This window comes from Triturus cristatus, chromosome 8 (assembly GCF_964204655.1).
Source record: "Triturus cristatus chromosome 8, aTriCri1.1, whole genome shotgun sequence".
NCBI classification, from domain to species: Eukaryota; Metazoa; Chordata; class Amphibia; order Caudata; family Salamandridae; genus Triturus; species Triturus cristatus.
The window spans coordinates 805,351,015-805,366,546 of record NC_140591.1 but is presented as its reverse complement, the minus strand read 5'-3'; the positions used below and the strand labels follow the sequence as shown (position 1 = coordinate 805,366,546).

General features: G+C 44.7%; 1 protein-coding gene across 1 annotated transcript in view; it reads right to left on the bottom strand.

Annotated features, from left to right (window-relative positions):
* The window catches only part of TM9SF2 (transmembrane 9 superfamily member 2), a 262,110-nt gene that overhangs the window by 206,084 nt on the left and 40,494 nt on the right, over positions 1 to 15,532 (bottom strand). Inside the window, exons 3-4 of the mRNA XM_085622258.1 lie at positions 11,095 to 11,188; positions 3,140 to 3,267 (exon numbers count right to left, since the gene is read on the bottom strand). Of these exons, the coding sequence (XP_085478384.1) occupies positions 3,140 to 3,267; positions 11,095 to 11,188 (222 nt within the window). The remainder of the gene's footprint in view (positions 1 to 3,139; positions 3,268 to 11,094; positions 11,189 to 15,532) is intronic.

Sequence of the window (15,532 nt, the reverse complement as noted above, 5' to 3'; positions counted from 1 at the left end):
CAGCAGTGTGTGGCGTGCAGCAGTGTGTGGCGGCATGCAGCAGTGTGTGGCGGCATGCAGCAGTGTGTGGCGGCATGCAGCAGTGTGTGGCGGCATGCAGCAGTGTGTGGCGGCATGCAGCAGTGTGTGGCGGCATGCAGCAGTGTGTGGCGGCATGCAGCAGTGTGTGGCGGCATGCAGCAGTGTGTGGCGGCATGCAGCAGTGTGTGGCGGCATGCAGCAGTGTGTGGCGGCATGCAGCAGTGTGTGGCGGCATGCAGCAGTGTGTGGCGGCGTGCAGCAGTGTGTGGCAGCGTGCAGCAGTGTGTGGCAGCGTGCAGCAGTGTGTGGCAGCGTGCAGCAGTGTGTGGCGTGCAGCAGTGTGTGGCGTGCAGCAGTGTGTGGCGTGCAGCAGTGTGTGGCGTGCAGCAGTGTGTGGCGTGCAGCAGTGTGTGGCGTGCAGCAGTGTGTGGCGTGCAGCAGTGTGTGGCGTGTAGCAGTGTGTGGCGTGCAGCAGTGTGTGGCGTGTAGCAGTGTTACGCGTGCAGCAGTGTGTGGCGTGCAGCAGTGTGTGGTGTGCAGCGGCATGCAGCAGTGTGTGGCGTGCATCAGTGTGTGGCATGTAGCAGTTTTGGCCTTTAAACAACATGTCCTCCCCATTTGTAGGGTTTCTGTGCTCTGTGTTAGGCAGGCTAACCATTCAAACCTGCTCTGTAAAGCTTCAACATGATAAAAGCCCCGGCACCTCTTTGGTTACAAATTAAGCACTAGGAAAGTGGCTGTAGCCAAGACACTATTGAATTTTAGTTTATATGCTCTGTGTTACGCAAACTAAATAAAGACATATACAGGGTAAAGCTGCTGCCTCATCAAAACACAGGCACTTCCTTTGTTACAAATTAAGCACTAGGAGGGTGGCTGTAGCTACGTGTTTGCAGCTACACACAAATAAAATAATAACGTAGCTCCACTTTAGGTCATATTTATGTTTGTGTCTATAGAAATATCAACTAATTTGTCCACAATCACAGGCTATTAAGCATATTCAGACATTAAAACCTGGTTTCAAAACTCGTAGGTTAGCAGTAGTGGACTTTAAAGAACATCCCCTCCCCATTTTTCCGGTTTGTGTGCTCTGTGTTAGGCAGGCTAAACAAAATAACATGCTGTGTAAAGTTGCCACCTAATCAGAGCCCCGGCACCTCTTCTGTTACAAATTAAGCACTGGGAAAGTGGCTGTAGCCAAGCCACTATTACATTTCAGTTGATGTCCTCTGTGTTACGCAAAATAAAAAAAAAAGTATAAAGTGTAAAGCTTCTGCCTCATTAAAACACCAGCACTTATTTGTTACAAATTAAGCACTAGGTGGGCGGCTGTAGCTACGTGTTTACAGCCACACACAACAAGTAACATGATACCTACAACAAGTTAGGACTATTGGCTTTGTCAATCGTTGTTAGTTGCATAAGATAAATTAGCAGTAACTGTGGCTTGTATATATTATTGAAAAAGCATCCACTTGAAGCCCTAGTGACACCACGACAATGTTACTGCTCCTGAGTTACAAAAAGAGGCACAAGAATCCAGAGCAGACATGGCGAGTAAGTTGGCTGAAGAGGTGGGGGTGGCAAATGGTGTTCACGGGCGCTTTGATGTCCTCAGTGGCCGCGCGGCTCACTGAAAACATCAAAGCGCCCTCGAAATGTAAGTGATCGCAATCGCGATCACACTTCAAAGGCTGTGTGACAGGCGAAAGTGAAAGACGAGTGCTTTCAGGCTGCCAAATGGTGCGCGCGCCCGGCACACATGCACAGTAGTTGGCGGCCTGAAAGCACTCGTTTGCACTTCCAAAAGTGCTTACTATAAGTCTCGCCAGAGCAGCGCTAAAGCGCTGTCTCAGGCGAGACCTAAAAAACTAACAGACACAAAAGATACTAGTAAGACTATTAGTCATGGTGGTCATTACAATGCCCTTCAAGAGTCTCAAACTTCAGGCCGCACCAGCATGGCTCGCAAGGGCAAGAACCGAATTCCCACTGCAAGTTACTCTGCAAAGACAACCCAAACCTACATAATGCTCGAGAGAGTTTTGTTGGCTGAGCACTAAAATCAAACAATGCACCAAGCACAATCCTTGGGAACACCTTCACATATTATACCCCACTATCAATGCCAGTAAATTATACTTGGGAAACCTCACAACTGCCAACAAATGATCAACAAAGAGCACTAGCAGACCACGTAACTGGCCAATGTATACCAAATTAAAATACAAAACAACCACATTGACTGTAGTATTTATAAATGGAGCCTGTATGATTTAGTGTGAAGCTGAATTTACAGGGGCAGGAGGGGGCTTTGCTGAAATGATCTACTAGTGTTGCTTGATAGGTGTATTGGTGTAGATGCAATTGAAGCGTAAGGAAATCCATGAGATGAACCAAAAGGAGATGGGGGGGGGCTAAGCGGTCAGTAAAACAGATCCTACCAAGAGACAATGGCTTGAAATATTGCAGTAATGAACTTGTTAAATATGGTAGGAAAGAAGAGCCATGGAGGCCAGAAAATATCACAGCAGATTCTGTATTTAGACTTCACTCTGAATGCTGCACAGAACTGTGTAAACAGTGCAAAAAGTGCTTGGACGTGATTATCCCAGCAAACCAAGGCTCTAAAAATACTGCTTTTCTTATCTCAAGAGGAAAGCTCGAAATGAAGGCAGATGGAATGGCAGAGCAGAGAATCCAGGAAGGCTGTGCATGAATCTACGTCGAGAAGTACTGATGTGCTGCAGGAGGCAGAGACTTATCCAGGATACAGAGATACGGGGCTCCTCTAGAAGGCAACTTTGAGGAATTCATACTCTTCTGCATAGGGAAAAAGCAGACCCTGAAACCTTTTTAGGGTAGGCTTTTAATAGTTTCCTTTCGACATGCACCATAATAAATGTTTTAAAAGCTTTTAAGTTTTGCAAGACAAATATCAGACTCCAGAGCAACATACACATGCTTAAGAACCACTGCTTGCAAACATATTTCTGTAGCAGCTCAACTCCTGAATAAACTTTGTCCACACACAGTTCACTGTGCAGGGACTATAAAAGAACAATGGTAGGAAATAACAGAAAAAAATAATGAAGTACTCTCTTCTATAACTTACCAGTGATGCTGGTAGTTCAAAAGCATACTTTTTTTCAAGAAGTCTAGTTTTTGCTTGGAGTCTGAATTTGATGAATCATATTCTTTTACACACACAGCCTTACAGGTCTCATCCTTTTTAAATGTGAACTGTAAGTTGAATACACAAGTGTCCACAGGAAAAAAGAAAAGAAAAAATTAAGAATGAATAAACAAATGTCCTCTTACTGCACTTCTACAAATACGTATTTTTTAACAGATCTGACTTTAACATTGTATTTTTTTTTATATTAAATCGTTTGCATTCATAGTACGTGAATGATCTGAAACCCAAGGGCCCGAACTAAATTGCAGCCCGAATAACAAATATCAGCTCCCAAAAGTCTACAATTCCTCACTTCAGCATTATTCAGTTTTCTAAGTGTTTTTTCCCTTTTTTCAATTGTTTTTATTGACATATTTTCCATTCAACAACAGTGCAAGTTTAAACATGACATTCAATAATATCAGGATGCAATGCATTGCGTATACTATCAAGAGATGACCCGCAAGGGTAACCCGCCCGAGTACCGGAGACCCCATACAAGGGTGCTGCAAGCAGTTAACTACTTGCTGAGTGAACAGACTTATTGCTTTGAGGAGCAACACTCTAGTAGACAGCAGAAGGGCCCTCTTCGCAAGGACCATTTCAAGTTTAGGAAAGACACCTAAAAGAACAATGCATTAGACAAACAGATTAGGTCTGGAGGACTCAAGCCGCCTTCCTTCTCTTGATTCATGTTTTGTCAGAAAGTACAATAACATTATGTAAATAGCTCTTAAATCGTCTCTTGGAGGTAGGAGGCACGCAAGAATTTAACAATTACGGAAGGTATTGCATTTGTATAATGTTAAAGAAAAGCTCTTAACAGCCTGAAACTAAGAGGATACCTTGCTGGACTTGGACAAAAGAAAAGGGACTAGCAGCCTGTATATACATCACTCTTTTGTCCTAAACAAATATTAACTTTAGACGGAAAACTACACATTTTCTACATAGAGCAAAAAGACAAAAACAGGCGTTCTGAACGTGCTAAACACAGTTTCCAGAAAAAAAGATTTTACAGCACCTTAAATGCTAAAGGTGTCATTTGATAAAGCACACATCAAAAATAAATTATGAAGCAAAACACATACAGCTACCACAATGAAAGCCTAACTGTACTCATTACGGATCCAGAGTCCAAGAAAATGGACAATAAATGACACCTTAATTTTATTAACGTTCATTTATATAGCGTTTTATATTCTGGTAGGGATTTCAAAACATTTGAAGAACGATACTCAACCTGAGAATTTCTGCCTTTGGTGGTATTAGATGAGACTAAGACCATCCATGCAAGAGCGATTAAAGCCTTTTTTCAGTGAACAAGGCCAGAAACGTTTTGTGACTCTAAAGAGTCAATTATAATTGACAAGCATTCAGTTTGGGGCAGTTAGACCTTGCAACAATACAGAATGCACATTATTCGTATCTGAAGCTATATTCTTCAATAAACAAAAGACGTATTACTTCATAGGATTTACTGTGCAGATAAACAAATGAAAATATATTAACATGAAGTCACTGGCCAGATTAAGATCAAAGAGCAGATCCTATAATTGAGTGTCCACAGCACCTACAGTAGTCTATTACCCAACTAGAACGTGTGCCTTACCATGCACTGCTTATGATCTCATACGTGTTCCGACATCTTACATGACCTCACAGATGACATCTCAAATTACATCATTGATGACCTTATCCAAGCTTCTTTTGTTTATATTACTCTATAAACTAGTATGGTATTTGAAGCCTGAAAGCAAGTACAAAATAGCTTAGAATAATATAAAGCATCATCAACGCCATCACCCTTAGGTGTAGCAGGCATGTATTATGTGCAACGTTGACCATATAGCATACACCTCAAGAATAGCCTAGTTCACATTAACATTCATCAAGAGATATATGGGAAACCCTCATTGCACACTGTGTTGAATATGTATCCAACTGCTCAGAGAAAGTTACTCAAGCTACTCAACATCTGTTCCACAATTAATAACCTACTAAGGGCAGCCTTTATCCGAATCAAACGTCTCTCAGTCACCAAATCTACATTGAGAATTGAAGCGGATATGAGCAGAAAAGTGGGTACTGTAAACAGTGTTTATGGCGAGAGTTTACTCTGTACCACAAGGTTTGCATACAGTGAAATGCTCATGAGAAATACACCACACAGTATTGAGAAGTATCTACTAAGAACAGTGCAGCCTTTATGCAACACTAGTCAAAAAAATACAAAATCGCATAAAATAACCGATGTCTGACAGTGCTAAAGATTATACCATCTACATTCTTCATACTATGGTGAGCACTTTACAGACAGCTCATCTTCTGAAGCAAAAGAAGCACATGTACACAGGTTAGCACCCGGTGCACAGGGTCTTCTATATTAAGTAGAAGTTGTCATGCTGAAACAATTCTGTCTAATGACTGAAGGTTGCTTACAATAATTAGTATTTAGTACAAACAATCTTTCCTTGTTGGAAACTTTTCTGCAGAATCCCAAAAATGCTACACACCTACTATGCATTGTGAGCACATGTGTATGGTAAACACTTACACCCATTAGCTGGACAGTAATATGGTAGCTACCTACCACTATGCAAACTATGAAACAAACTAACACACTCATTAAACGAGGTCATAGAACATGTCGGAATCATGTAATATGGAAGGTCATAAGCAGTGCACAGGAGGGGCACGAGTTCTAGTTAGCTCTGCTAACTAGAACTGGTGAATTTGTCTTTTCTTTTAGCCCCAAACAGTTATGTTGTCACTGATATATTCACCCAACTATAAAGTTACTTTAACCAATTTTTTCCCCTGTGAATTTCTAGGGTTTTAACGTAAAGTAATAATTTAGCCAATCGCTGCTGCAGTGCACAGTAGGAGGTTGGCAACAGGGCCTGGCATGTGGCCAACCTACCCATTGCCAGCACCACTGCTTACTACTAACGTGGAAGTGGCGGGGCCAACAGGTGGCGCTTGTAAGTGATTTTTGCATACTCCGCAGCAAGTAAAAGGGAGAAACGTGGATGTGTCCTTAGACCAGGAGACAACAAGAAGGAACCCACTCATCTTGGACATCTACTACAGAAGAAAGATTACGACGAAAAATAAATCAACCATGCATTTTCCTCCATCAAGGATTTCAGATAGTTTTTCAACACGCAACTGTAGAGGAAGCATACTGTCGATCAGCCTGGAAAATGGCAGGAAAAAATGTGGAAGGGTCGGAGCTTATGGCCCTGGCCACTCCAACCCCTAAGGCAATGTTTTTTTTTTTTTTTTTTTTAAAGGGGAGGGGGGGTGCACACGGTCCCGAGCTATTTTCAGCTTTGGGGACCCCATGGCCCTGTCTACTAATTAAGGGGAGAGGGGGCCCCCCTCCCTCAGCCTATTCTAGTTCTGGGCAACCCATCATTGGACATTTCATATGGGTAGCCCTATCCGGCAACCCGCATGCTGGAGGAGCCAGCATTGCACCCCCCTGCAGGGAGCAGCTATTTATTTTGGTCAATGTGTTTAGGCCAGTGACTTTGGTAAGGTAGGTTTTTCCATCCTTTTTTTTCCCACTGGTGTCTGAACAGATGCAAGGGAGTCATGTGCCTGCTTTGCAGGTTTCTGTTCTCGAGTAAGGCACCACAAGTGAGGGAAATTTCTGTGTAAAAGTCAATTAGGCGGGATGGAAATTCGCTTTATTCAAATCAATAAATGTGCCAGGTTCTGCAACTATTTTTCTTTCCTGATCCAAAAAGCTGTCGCCATTCTCACTTCAGAGGCACCATGGGGACTATCAGCAGACACCGTGGATCCTTTATGAGACATTATGTCAGTTGATGGAACATGGTTTTGACATTTGTAATTCCCCTTGTAGAATGGAGTTAAATCAGCAGCTATGGTTGGCCATGCAGCTGTCCCTTTCCCCCCTCTAAAGTCTGTTTCAGTCTATCTTAAAGCTGGATTACTTTCAAATTAATTGAAGAATGTTCAATAGCTATGTGTTTCAATTTCTAAACAGAGTCTAGGGGGATCGGTGACTTGCTTTCAGAGAACTACTGTTTTCTTACCAACATTTGGTGTTAATATAAACCCTTGTTTAACAAACGTTGCAGACTCTAGCACTGACTTTCCAGCAAACCCAGAGTTACTCCCAGAGAAAATGTTAACTGCATTATATTAGTAGTCAAATGTGTCCTTTGAAGCACTCAAAGAACCCACGCACCAACCATGAAATCTGAAAAGTGCACTCAGCAATAACAGTCCTTCTGATGAGTTTCTCTCCCTAAAAGGTCAGTTTGTGTTGTGCTAGTCTTTCATGGAAGAAAAGACTCTTCCTTTGTTCTCTGATCCTCTGAAAAGTCTATTCATTTCAGCTAAAAGAAAGAAACCCAAGGTAGATTCCGCCTCCGTTTTAATACTAAGATTTATGGCAACATCAGTATACATCTTATCAGCCATGCTAACAGTCAATGGTTTATATGTCTAACACTAAATTAAGTGAGTGCACAGGATGGGACTCTCGCCCATTCAGACATAGCAAAGAGGTCATTAATTTGCATGTCATGAGAGAACTGTTAATGTGGTCAATGGCTTAGCCTTCAAATTGTTGTAAAACTTTGAAAATCACAGATGGCATATTTACCTCAATTACATTTTTACATAAGACATGAAAATACAATCAATCTAACATTCAAGCCACTTCAAACTGAATGTTCTTGTTGAAATAACCTACAACATATTATTAGGAAGCAGACACGTGGGTGTGTGTGCAAGGGTTTGTTTGGTGGAGGCTAAAACAGACATTTAATCATTAGGATACTAATATTTCGGTTGTTTAGACAATATTTTAAAAGGTTTGAGCAAACCGATTGTAAGACAATAACAAATCAATTACTAATTATTTTTAATCTTATTGCAGTTGGTAGCAAGTTCAAACAATACTAGGCAGAAAGGCAGAAAAGAAACAGGAGAGAGAAATCGAAGTAAACTAAGAGTGAGTGCAAATAGGATGCTGGAAGGATATTGTTAGATCTGGGGGTCTCTAGTTGGCAGAGGTATACACCTTAGACCAAATAGGGACCCTTGCTTCTAGTCAGGGTACAGGGACACACACGGTAGATAACCCCTGCTCACCCTCTAGGTAGCTTGGCTCGAGCAGACAGGCTTATCCCCAAGGCAATGTGTAAGGTATTTGCACGTAGACACCACAATGATCCCCCCTCCGCGCACCACAAACTTAGACCACACAGGTGAGTTATATCAAAAATAATATATCTTTATCTAGTTTCCGCAGTTGAAATCAAGTATCACAGGTTTACACTATATTCGCTTTCTGGGTTGGTTGGGATCTTTAAGGCGATAGTCTCTAGTCTCTTGCGTGATTCGGTACTCGCTGAGAATGAATCAGTTCGTAGGCTCTTGTTGGTTAGGCAGCTACGTTGCTCCGTCGGTGTCGCTGCGCTCGTTGTAAAAGCGCTCCTCTCGCTGTTCGGCGCAAGGTTTCCACAACTCCCTCGACGAGCCCTCAGTGACGATGTCGACGTCACCGGAGTCAGCCACTCACAGCGCGGCTTCGTAGAGCAGGGAAGTACGACTCTTGGTCTGCCTCAGGCCTCCGGGTCGCGGCAAGGCACGTGCCGATGAGCACGTCGGTCTTCTTGATGCGGCAACCGGTGTCAGGCCCGGATCAGCGTGGTACTCTCCAACGAGGCAGAGAGCAGCCCGCCCACTTCACCGGCAGATGTTGAGAAGTTTGGTAGAACAGTCCACGGTCCCTGCAGCACACAGCAGCGCAGGGGGGAACACAGCAGAGTTTTGAGTTCTTGGCAACCTTTCTATCCCTGGGTTGCGAAACAGGAGGCCAGCTCTTCTCAGGCCCTTGGAGATTCGGTGTAAGACACAGCACACAGCAAAGTCTTGTTTGGTCAAGTGGGTAGAGTCAGCACACAGCAAGACCCCTTCTCCTTCTCAGCTTCAGTTGTACAGCAGAACAGGTCAGCCCTTAGAGCACACAGCAAGGCAATCTTCCTTTAGCTCTTCAGCGGTCCGTCTTTCAGCAGAGGTTCCTCTTGATGGTAGAATCTAAAAATCTGTTGTCAGGGGTCTTGTACTTATACCCCTAAAAGTCTTTGAAGTCTTTGTGCAAGTGGGTCCTGAGCCCGGTCTGATCCAGTTCTGGGTGTTGCTGGAGCACTTTGTTTTCCTGGCTTCTACATTCTTTTCAGAGTGAGGGGCAGAGTCGTCAGCCGCCCAGCAGGAGGTGGAGCCAGCAGCGTGGCAGGCAGGCACAACCCTATTCACTCCCAGGTGCTATCTCCTCCCTCCACTCTCCTTGCAAATGCCGCCATTCAGCAGAGGGCTGACTCAGCCAACCTCCTGGGGGATCCCCAGCCCCTGTCACTCTCAAGCCAGACAGTCAATCCACAAGCACGCCCAGGCACACAGAAGGGTCAGGCAAGAGAACAGCTACTCTCTAAAAAGTACTATTCTCCAACTCAGGATTTACAAACAACCTCTCCTAAAAGATGTGTTATTAAATGCTGAGCTCAGGGATATCAAACACTCATGTCTTATCTTGTTCCTATGGGAAGATAGGCGGATAGCCGTTGGCACCAGCCTCCCCCATGTTAGCCTATGGAGCAAGATAACCTTGCAGCAGTGAACACACAAAATGGCCGTTGTTCACTACCAGAACATGTTACCTGCACTAGTACATGCTCTACCTTTTACATACACTGCACCCTGCCCAGGGGGGTACCTTGGGCCTTCCATAGGGATGACTGACGTGTATAAAAAGGGAAGGGTTAGGCCCGGTCAGTGTGGACACTGGCCAGGAGGACATGGCAGTCCGGGGACTGCAGGCAGGCCTGCGGTGGCAGGCCTGAGACACCTTTTTAGGGCTACACCGGTGGGTGGCGCAATCAGCGCTGCAGACCCACTAGTAGCATCTGTCATCACCAGCCCTGGCACACACAGTGCACTTTACGAGGGACTTCATGGTGATACAGATATGCCAATCAGGTATATCCAATCAATATGATATTTTACACAGGGAGCACTTACACTCTGGCACTGATTAGCAGTGGCAGAGTGTCCAAAGCATCTAAACCAGCAAAAACGAAATCCATCACAGCATCAAAAATCCAGGTAGCAGAGGCAAAAGATAGGGGAAAAACCCACGCCAAGGATGTCAGGTCTAACAGATATCAAGTCCATATCCCCAGATTGTGAAGTAGCGGTCACTCGTGGCATAGTTTCAGTTCAAGTTGACAGCAAAGCATACAAACAGTTCCATGGAGAATGCATAGCTTAGAAAAACCCACTTGAAGTCCTGAAGGGCATGGGCAAAAGGTATGGACAGGGAAGATCCTAATCTCCATTTGTTTCTGCTGTAGGGCTATTTAATGTCTCAGACATCACTCTCTAGTTAACAGGGTCTTCTTACAAACATCCCACCCATGGTCAGATGGACTTCCTCAGCTAACATCCAAATTATTCGCACATCAACGATAAACTGGGCCTCGTTATGTTGAATCTGGATTCTCTGCATTGCATGAATAAAGCCCCAGACCTACCACACAGTATTTTATTTGAGATCTTTGTGCAGGATGAAGGCCTAGTACAAAAGTGACGCAGGTCCATTTTGACCATCTCCCCCACCGCCAATTGAAAGTATGTCACTACCTTCTGCCAATACATCTGTGTTACTCTGCATGACCAGATCACATGAAATAGGCCTACCCCATTGCCTCCCCATCTATTGGATATTCTGGGTGACCACTACTAATATTAATTTGGTTTTAGTGACATTTTAACATGTGAATTTAAAGCTTTGAAAGGCAATTCATTTAATTAACACTTGCAATTTAATAGTTAAATAAGTGTAAACAAACCTTGTATGGTGAAGGTTCTATTCTTTCCCCAAACAATACTTGACCCAGATTTTCGGACGGTCGCTTTTCTTTGTCCTCATGACAAAAATCAAATCTATTAAAATGGATAAAAATAGGTTTACAAAAATGTAACATCAGCATGTTCAGTAATCCAACCTCCCTCTTCCCCCACAAATGTGTACAAGCTATAGACCGATTCAACTGCAAAGGAGAAAAGAAAATCTCTGGGCATAAACATAGAAAAGTATAGCATAATGTATTGGGCAGGTCTACAGAAGAAGAAAGAAATATATTGGCGAAAACCTGAAGTTGCACTTAATGTCAAAACAATCAACTTGACCTGATGCTCATCAACACGCCTCAAATTGAGAACTCTCTAAAATAATGGTGATGCTCTCGTCTAGGTGCTAGGGTGAAGTGATTTTTTTTCCAGTTCACCCCAGGCGAAATGTGCCTTTTGGGGCTCTACTTCTGATTATTGAGGGATTGGGAGGAGGGGGTGAGATCCTAGTAAAATGAACTAAGATCAAGAGAAAAACAAGCATCTCCAGTGCCCTTTATACCTGTATCCCGCCCCAATTTAAACACTGCCATCAAGTTGGTTTGGGGTACGAGGAGGGGGGAAAATGTGGTTGCAAAACTAGAGCTAATTATCAGATTTTGTGGTTTGTGAACTTAACTTTATCATCCTCAACTAGAAGCTCGGTCAATGAACTTGTAATACTTTTTTAAAATTAATGCATGTTAGAATTTCACCTAGAAAAGACCCATAACATTTCTAAATTGCAGGTTTACTTAGTAAACTCCTTGGGTTTTGGAATGGTCTACATTTTAAATGTGCTCAGAGGTTTGCACAGTGATAGACAGTGCTGTGAACAGTACTCCTGTGCATAAAATTCACAGAAAATGGTAAGCATATGGGATAGACAAGGCAGTACACCATTACACTATGCACAGGCCTTGCCTTGCCTTACACGCTGCACTTTACTGGTATCAGCACATTGTGATTCTTGTACACAAGATATTGCCTTAGGTCTTGCCCTACACACAACACATACTGGTAACAGTAAAAAATGGGTGGAACACAGTTTGTACAGTGCACAAATCTTATAGCAGGGCCTACGTTCATGTGTACATTCTGGTAACAATACATAATGGTATTGAAGACAACACAGCTCGGCCACTTACACAGTACAAACTGGTGCCAGTACCTAGTACTATTGAGACTTTGGCATAGGCTTCTGCAATGGACACAGTAGAGTAACTGAGTACAGTACAACCAGGCGTTTTATGTTTTTACAATTTTTTTTAACTGGTTCCTCGCCCTGTCCCGTTGGGTTCACACACAAAAGTCAGTATATTGCAGATTTACTGAAGCCTGGAGGAAGTGTTCCAAAAAGGAGGGGACAATAAGGACTACAACACCTCTTACTGAATATACTGGTACCGAAAAAACTGTTGACTCTTCTGTTCTTGTTTGGATTATAATGTGTGTACACCTAAAAGAGAACCAAACACGTTTCGCCACCTTCACCCACTTTGCCGGTGTTAATAAGTTTCATTTTTCATAATGTTTTCTTTTGTAACAAATAAACAATTATTTGGTATTTAAGATTGTTGTGCGTCTAGGGACCACTGTTCGGATATACTGGTACTGAAACAACAGCATGGCCCCACCAAACACAGCTTAAACTGCTGCATTTTAGTTACATTTCAAAAGCTACATACGAAGTAGATTTTAAGATCCTCATTAAAAGAGCACTGTATCCTTAATTACAATTGTAAAAATAGTGCCACTGTAAACAAGAACCGGCGAACAAATTTTCGGCTTTGTCGATGCTTATTTTGTCATGATTTTTGCAAAGATTTATTGATCTAAGAAGCCAGCCTCATATACACACATTAAACGCAAACATTTTTGGTCTTGAAAACACACATTGCTATAGTAGTCTCTGGTACTGAGACAAACTGCTTTGTGTGCGAATGTGCTCCTTGTGCAAAAAGCAGAACACAGTCATTAACAGTGAAGGCAGCCAATGTCAGAGATGGGCTGACCCACGTATGTGGTGGACACACACACAGACACACACACAGACAGACACACACAGACAGACACACACACACAGACAGACAGACACACACAGACAGACACACAGACAGACACACACAGACAGACACACACAGACAGACACACAGACAGACAGACACACAGACAGACAGACACACACAGACAGACAGACGACACACACAGACAGACGACACACATAGACAGACGACACACATAGACAGACGACACACATAGACAGACGACACACATAGACAGACGACACACATAGACAGACGACACACATAGACAGACGACACACATAGACAGACGACACACATAGACAGACGACACACATAGACAGACGACACACATAGACAGACGACACACATAGACAGACGACACACTCTCACCCTCTGTATCAATACAAATAGCTGGTGGCTGCTTTCAGCTGAAAGTATTTGTTTGATGGCTTTATCTGCGATTCCCCAGTGCCGTACATATATATATATATATATATATATATATATATATATATATATATATATATATATATAAGAAAGGGTTGGAGCTGTGTGCCTGCCCTCCCCCATTCCTGGGCCGATTTTGGGGGGAGGGGCACATGTCAGAGGCGTGGCTAAACTGACTATCATGCCACTCGGCTCTGATGCTTCGGACAACTTCACCTAATCTTGCAAGGTGCACAACACTGAACACCGTGCATATCCGATGGGGGCGACAGAACTACCCTCCCAAACCCTCAGGAGCTGTAACTTTTGCCAAGAGCCGCCCATCGGGACCCACTGAGGCCACCATACACCACTGCCACCGGCTGAGGTGGGTGCGGTCCAGCTTGCCTCGGAGGCTTCGCAACAGGGGCTGCTGGTGAGCCGGAGGCCGAGATTGTGGTACCCCGCTGGGCCCCAACCATCCCCTTCCTCTGGAACAACTGACGGCCGTCAACCCCCACTCAGCAGCCTACCTTCGCTGTGCTGCGACCAGCCTGCACTCTTCCTGTCCGGACGCAACTATGAGACAAGGGGAAGCCCAGCCGAGTGAGACCTAAACCGCCACTGTGATTACTCTGACAGGAGGGCGCACTCCGCAGCACCCCCTGGCGATTGCAAACCCAGCAGACGTGCATTTTTGTCAGGACGCGGGGACATTTTGGACACCGCTGAGGCCGCTTGATTTCTGTCTGCTCAACCTTCCCTGAAGAGCCCGGATTGTCGGGCGCTGCGCTGGGGGGCGGGTTGGAGACTGGTGTGGAGGCACCCCGCTGGGCTCGCGCTCTGCCCATCCTGTTGAACTACAGTTGGCGACCTGCTGCCTCTAGTCCGCAGCCTACCTAAATTTTTCTGTGGCAGATACTGTGAGGCCGGCCTGTTCTCCCCCTGTCCGGTGACTACTTCTGTGCGAGGCGGAGTGGCCTAACCACGAGCGGTCGAGGCAGACATCCAGTTTTCCCCCTGGCAGGCAGTCACACTCTTCACCATCTGCCGGTCCACTGGCAGTTACAGATCCGGCGGACGGAAGCACTCCTCCAGGCCACAAGAACGTACTGGATGCTGCTTAGATTGCGGCTGCGCCTACCACTACTTCCCGACGCCTGGAACACATCTGAGGAGTTCTGGGCCCAGAGCAAACTCTTGATACTCCAGATAGCCTGCTGGGCACTCCTCCCTTGGCCACCGCTTATCTGACACTCCCTGCCTTTCTCCCAAGACAGACATCTGTTTTTCTTCTCTATCTCCCTTTTATATACAGCAAGGCGCTCTCCGGGTCCACAGAGTCATGGGGACCACCTCCTCATCACCATTCCTCGGCGACCCACCAGATGTTGGGACCAAACTCTACAACCGGACATAATACAGTTCTTTGAGCTTCCCACCAACGTATACTGATCGTCTCTTTTACAGCTCTTCCTGCCTCTGTGATTCCTTTGTATACTCCACTGCGCACCTACTAGGAGCCGGGGGGACTCTAAATAGCAGACTTACCATTGAGCCTCCCAAGACCACTCACAGATCTAGGGCTTCATCAGATAAGGAGGAAAACCGGAATGCCGCTTAGCCCCCAGAGCTGTGGGCTGGCTTTGGAGCCTTGGACGCCTGCCTTGACAGCTTTGTTTCTCGTCTGGACCACATGGGGGACTGCCTGGAGCGGCATGGTCGTCGCCTGGATACTGTGGAGGACCACATGTCTGGAGTTCAAGATAACATGACCAGTATGGCACATCGCCTGGAGAAAACGAACTCCTCCTAAAAGCAATAGCCATTAAGAATGAAGATTTGGCAGCCTTATCACGTCGTAATTGAATTTGAATAATGGGCATTGCGGAAACAATGAATATGGTCCCACCAGAACGGTTTGTAGGATCCCTCCTCACCTACA